The following is a 6,523-nucleotide window of genomic DNA, read 5'->3' on the forward strand; positions in this document are numbered from 1 at the left end:
ACCAAACAAAAAGTTCTGTTTCGTGGACATGTTGGATGACGTTCTCAAGATCTGCGGTCATCACATACAAGTATCTTATATATCTCTGGATACATTTTCAAAACAATCTAAAACAGCTGAAAGTTTAAACAATAACCCAAGCAGAAAATAATCCCATCCCTGTTTCTAAAATAAGTTATAGTATTATCAACAAGCCGACCCGCGGCGTAGGTTACCCGCGGTGGCTATTTAGTTGTTTTATTTTCTACTTTTCACTAATTCATAGTTTGTGAATTCGAAACTACCAATCCTGCGAGTGAAAATATTTTCTGCTAAATAAAAAAATTTTCAGTACCTCGTAAATGAAGATTGTTTTTTTTTTAATGCGGTTGACAAGTTTTCAAAAGTGCCCTATAACTTTTAATACAGTCCAGGAAATGCGGTTTTTACATCCGTAACTAAACCGTCTATTCTTTTTTTAGATGTGAGTCCTATGTCAGACTATTTACATCGATGACAAACAATCTTGACAGAGGCGTATCGACCCTTCCCGGCGCCCGGGGACAAACTTTCAATTTGGCGCCCCCTCAAACTTTCGATTTGTACCACCCCCCTCAAACTTTCAATTTGTACCAACCCCCTCAAACTTTCAATTTGCACCAACCCCCCCCCCCCCCTCAAACTATTTATAATGCAAAAATGCAGCTAAAATGACATTTTAATTTGTTTTTACAACCCATTTTGGCGCCCCCTAAGGTCGGCGCCCGGGGACATATGTACCCTTCTCGCCCCCCCCCCCCCCCCCGATCTCTACGCCTTTAAATCTTGAGTACAGTCCTTGAAATGCGTTTCTCACATCCTTAACTATACCGTCGACATCTGTTCCCTTGACAAACACGGCATACATATTTATTTAAGTCGACAGCATCCTACACTTCTCCTCACATTTGTTAATTTTGGTTACAAGCTGGTCAACCTTGATTTGGAAATACGATTGTTTGGATCGAGTGGCACTGATCTCGTTGTTGATGTCAGTCTGAACTTGCTTGACTTCCTGTGTATCTTGTTTGCACTGCTCTATAGCTGTTTTTGTTTCCTCCGTCTCTGAGAGCAACTGGTTCACTTTTGCTTTAAAGTAACAGATAACAAAAAAATTATTATAAGTTATTATTATTATTATAAGAGTCTTACGACATTTTCACATAATTATATAATTATAATTTACTAGCCGACCCGCGGCATATCATACGCCGCTATTTAGTTGTTTTATTTTCTACTTTTCAGTAATTCATAGATTGTTAATTCGACAGTACCAATGCTGCCACTGAAAATATTTGCTTTAAAACACTACCAGTAAGTAGTTAAGGACAATACTACCCCCACCCTCTTTCCACCAACCCCTACCCTATACCCCTACCCCCCATGAAAGCAGCCTCCTCTTAGTTACCTCCCCTAAGTTTAAAATAGTTTCAAACTAAATTATCTGCCCCTAGTAGCCGTCACTAAACCCGGCTACACGATTGTAAACATTTAGAGTGAACCAAAGCTCACCAGACCATGTAGGGGTGGGGTGGTAGGGAGCGCTCTTACAGCTTGCTTTCTGGCGTCTACAAGAAGATAATTTTATATATATAGATGCTGAACATTTTAATATAGTTTAAAATTGTCATTTAATTTATTATATGTTTCATTAAAATATATTTAATTTGTAATCCTGTCATCTCAAAGTTTCCTTTTATTACCAATCAGTTGAATATTTCGTTTTCTTTTGTCATACTTTATCGTGATAATGGGGCAGTATATTTATAGAAATACCCAAATTTAAAATATTTCAACAAGACAGATGTTAATCGAGTTTGCTAAAGCCTAAGAAGCAGTGTTCACTTATCCAGTTTCCTATAGTTTCTTCTTTAGTTTTCTTAAATGTTATTGATTAATTTTAAATATCTGCTTATTATAAATATATCAGTAATTTGGTTATTAGGCAAACCTGAACTTACATCTGTTGTTTTAATTTTTCTTCACTTTAATAAGCGCTGAGGCTTTTTACGCACTGTTAGCGATCAAATTTACACAGCTTAAATTTTAGTAAAAATATGAAGTTATACAATAATACATATCAATCTAATATTCAGCCTATTTTTCTTCTTGCTTATGTATGAAAAATAATTTTCAGTAAAAGCAAAACAAATGTGTTTTCACGTGGTATTGGCGACATAAGCAATCATATTCGATAGGCTAGCATAAATTTTATCATACAAATTGTAAACAAAATGGCAGAATTAGATCACGTGGTTGAAAATAGCATTATCTATCTATGTATATACTACTAAAACTCAAGTTTGTTTACATGTTAGAATATTTATTTTTTTGTTTGTCTGATTGACTACTGTAGAGGATCTACGCTATATGCAGAACTGTAAAATAGTATGTAGGTAGAGAACAATTTTTGTTTTCAGACAGACTGTTCATCACAAATTTATTTAAAGACGTTAATTAATTTATTGATTTATTCATTGGTAGATTAACCACATTAATTTTAAATTTTTCAATCAATCGCTTTACCTAGACTGAATAGTGACGTTACATGATTTGTTTACTTTTTAGTACAATAAAATGGCGGCTTCCATCATAGACTTAGTGGCCCATTCAAAAGTTTAACGCGTTCTAAAGCTAATTTTCTGTCGGCCATAACTTTAACAATACGTCCGTTTGCTGTTTTTATTACGTTCCAACACTTATATCAATTTTCAACTCTCTTTTTCATTTAGTTTTACAATAAATTTCTCTAGCTCTAAGATATGTCCAAGAAAGTTATTTATAGATCTAAATTATTTATAGATCTAAATATCAGGTGGCCAAGAAAGAAACCAAAGATTAATTAGTTAAAAATACAATCCATTTTAAAATCATAATACATTTTTGAGTTTCTTTATTAAACTACTTTAGTCCATAAATACTTGATATAAATCTTTGTGATTTATCTATCTAGATCTAGAATATGTCTAGTCTAGATCTAGCAAGAGCTACGCAAAAACTAGACTTAAGCAAACCAGTCGTAGAATATAGATAATTCTATCTAGATTTAATAATGAGTTTCTATTTACTAAACTATTTCAGACCTTTATCATTTTATATAATCTTTGTTTAGCTATGGAATTGGCTACTTTAAGATAAAATTTAATTTGAAAAATACTAGACTTAGATCTAGATCTAGAGATATGGCCTTTGCGCGTAAATCAAGTTGCATAAGGAGATTCAATGTATTATTGTATAGCACAAAAAAAAACATCAGTGACGTCACGAGTCTAAATAGCTAAGTTGTTAGTGTAATAGGCTTTCATGCGGGTGGCACGGGTTTTAGACACATCACGTCAATGTTAAAAAAAAAATTCAATTTGTTTTTTTTTTAGATGTGAATGATAAAGTTGCCTATATGAACTTGGCAGGATACAGGGCAGGTGAAGTAGAATTCATCTGTTTCTTTGTCCTAGCATATGAAGGGATAGTGTGGTCAGAGACATGCTAGGCCGGAATCGTGTTTTTAAACGATAAAATCAGGTTGTCTGAGACTTGGCAGGACACTGGGCAGGTGAAGTAGAGTTGAGTAGGTCTCCTGTAAGGTCAGTATATGAAAGGATAGTGTGGTCAGATTTATGCTCAGCCGAAATCGGTGTTTCTAAAAGATAAATAACATCTTTTTCAATGTGGGGTCTGGTTATTTTTTGATGATAAGTGACAGACGTGATGTCATTCATGGATGACCCCCGAAACCACAGTTATCCAAGGGATGACCGGGTAAGTCTAGTGTTATTTAAAAGCTTTGTCTGCAATGTTTTATGAACAAATTACTATCGATCACGGAGCTCCTGTACAGCCAATCAATGTTTGTCTTACGAAAGTGAAAAATCCGGTTATAAATAAGGCTTGATGAAATTAAATAGAAATGTAGCCTTAAACACAAAAAATTATTTTCAAGTTCTCTGGATTTGCAATGTTTATAACATTGATCACTAAAATATATTTTATTTTTTTAATTATTGTAAGGATTAAGTTGTATTTTTTTTCTTACGGCCACCATTAAGTCAAAATTAAAAGAAAAACACGAATTTTATCTATATGATAGAATAATTTTCGTCAACTCGGTGGCCACCATACTAATAACTGCTATGCAAAAGTTTAAAACACGCTGCCTCAATGGCCAATTTACAATATTTTCATCAATCATTTAGCAATCTTTGATCGACGATAATTTTTAACTATTGTTAGTGATTTTTGAAAACAAAAACATAAATGACTACAAGCAAATTCGAAACCGAGCACAACACAACTGTTTGTAAAACGTTCTGGACAGAATAATATATTTTAGTCCAGTTTAAATATAAACTAACGTTTATGTATGAAGGAAATATTTGTGAATCCATTTCTAATGTCAAGGTAAACATTGCATTAAAAATGCACTTGCTTATGCTGCCCTGCCGGTAATTAAAGAAGAAATACATGCTAACCTTGTAGTGTAGACTGGGCCTGCTTACTGCACTGTTCCAATTTTTTTCTTGCAGAATCCAAGCTATCTATGTCATCACGCAGGCTTTTCAGTTTGCTATCTTGCGCGTTCATCTTCAGGTACAGGTCAACTATTTTCGAGTTGCCTTTTTGATGCTCTTTTTCTATTGCCTGCACTTCAAGTCGCATGTTGTTTATTTCAGTAGATCTGCTCTGTGTTTCTCTTCTTATTACCTCGTCCAACCTTTTCCGGTGGGACGTCATTACAGCGGCACTGTCTAACATTGATTTGGACAGAACTTGGTGCTTTGTCTTGAGCTCTTCTACGTTTTTACCCTGGGCAGTCATCTTGTCTTCCAGAGTGTCACACGTGACCTTGACATTCAACAACCAACGGTTTGCTGAATCTCGGAACTGCTGGAAGTTAACTCCGTCTTGTTGCAGTCTACAGTACATGAACGTTATCTGCTCTTCCATTGTCGTCTGCTTCTGTTTGGACTCAATGTTACATTTTCCCAAATTACAGATCTTTGATTCATTTTCAAATACAGCGTCTAGAGTTTAAAAGAATAAGTAAGCCACTACCATTGACTCTCAAGATTATGCACAATTTTATGGCTGTATTAAAGTTCAGTTAAATTCTTTTTTATCTGTCATTGTGACTTAAAAAAAATATACTCTAGTAAAATTACATCTAGTATAGATGTTTTTAATTAAAGTATTACGTTTAAAACATAGTCAGAAAAATAAATTAACACATTAATAAAATTAGAAAATTTAAATTTATGTGATCGCAATTTAAGTTAAACTTTATGTATTAAATGTGTTTTAGTTTGATGGATGGCAAGAATATTATATTTTTAACACAGACATACTATCATCAACTGACAACATCGCTCGCATACTTTAAAATATATTACCGTTTTATTCAATTCATATATAAAGAGACTTACTCCTACTCATTGTGTTATTTTTTGGGGAAGGGGGTGTTTTGTGTTCTGTGTGCAATTACCCACACACAATTCCCACCATTCTATTCCGTAATCATCACAATTAAAACGTTAAACCCTACCTTGCAAAGCCTTTTTGTCTTGCAAACATCTGCTATCCAGGTCCCGGATCGTTTTGTTCAGCTCGTCTGATTCAACAATCAGGCTTTCAATCTGACCTAATAGGTCATCATTTTTTTTAGTTAGCTCAGCGAGCTTAGAGTTATTGATTGACATGCTATCATTTAGCGACAGATTATCATAACTGAGATTTTTTATTTCGTCACGCACACACAGTATTTCTGTTGTTACTCTTTTGTCAAATTGTTTTAGTTGTGCATCAACTTTGACTGATGTTTCAGAGATTTGTTTTGCGACTGCTGTATTCGTATCATCAAACTTCTTGTCATGCTCTTTTATTTTGTTTTCTAGTTTGTCACATGTTATATTAATACTCGAAATGGACTTGCTTTGCTTCTCTGATATGGAAGAGAACTGATCTAAAATATTTGCTTGTTTCTGTTTGATGTATACTGCTTCTTTTCTAACATCCTTGACTTGCGAAAGAAGATCGTTCACCGAACCTAGAATTGACAGGAAAATATCATTACTAATATCAGTGAAGTATAAATGTGTAAGTCGTCAATTAGCAAACAACGTCTATAAACCACTTGATATGATGGTTCCTCAATAGCACGGCTTATATTCGTAGTTGTTTTAATTCGAACCTACTAAAGAAAGAATTGTATATAAGCACTAGCAATGTTGTTCAAATATGGTTTACTGTTCTTTAATCTACTTAATACAACATCTGATCCAAAACAGACATTTACTATTTCTGTAACAATTTTTTACTCATTTTAATCAAACTTAGTGGTCTTTCAATATGATGGATTGGCTGGGCGACAACGTAGGTAATTTCTAATTTGAAGCCCCCAGTTTGAATTCAGGACCTGCGTCTGTTAAACTTAGCAGAGTTGAAACAACTATGGTAACTGATACAAGCAAGCGAACATAAAATTCAATGGAAACACACTTAAACATACTTT

The 6,523-nt window shown here is 34.0% G+C and overlaps 1 protein-coding gene across 1 annotated transcript; it reads right to left on the reverse strand.

Annotated features, from left to right (window-relative positions):
* Positions 1-796: 796 nt before the first annotated feature.
* On the reverse strand, positions 797-5,942 carry LOC131941755 (SWI/SNF-related matrix-associated actin-dependent regulator of chromatin subfamily E member 1-like). The gene is made up of 3 exons (XM_059301236.1): positions 5,558-5,942; positions 4,488-5,039; positions 797-1,107 (listed from the first exon to the last, which is right to left on the reverse strand). Exons 1-3 carry the CDS (start codon positions 5,709-5,711, stop codon positions 893-895), a joined length of 921 nt encoding a protein of 306 aa, XP_059157219.1. The 5' UTR covers positions 5,712-5,942; the 3' UTR covers positions 797-892.
* Positions 5,943-6,523: the final 581 nt, after the last annotated feature.

This window comes from Physella acuta, unplaced genomic scaffold (assembly GCF_028476545.2).
Source record: "Physella acuta isolate Inbredline_101_S28 unplaced genomic scaffold, ASM2847654v3 ptg000030l, whole genome shotgun sequence".
NCBI lineage: Eukaryota > Metazoa > Mollusca > Gastropoda > Physidae > Physella > Physella acuta.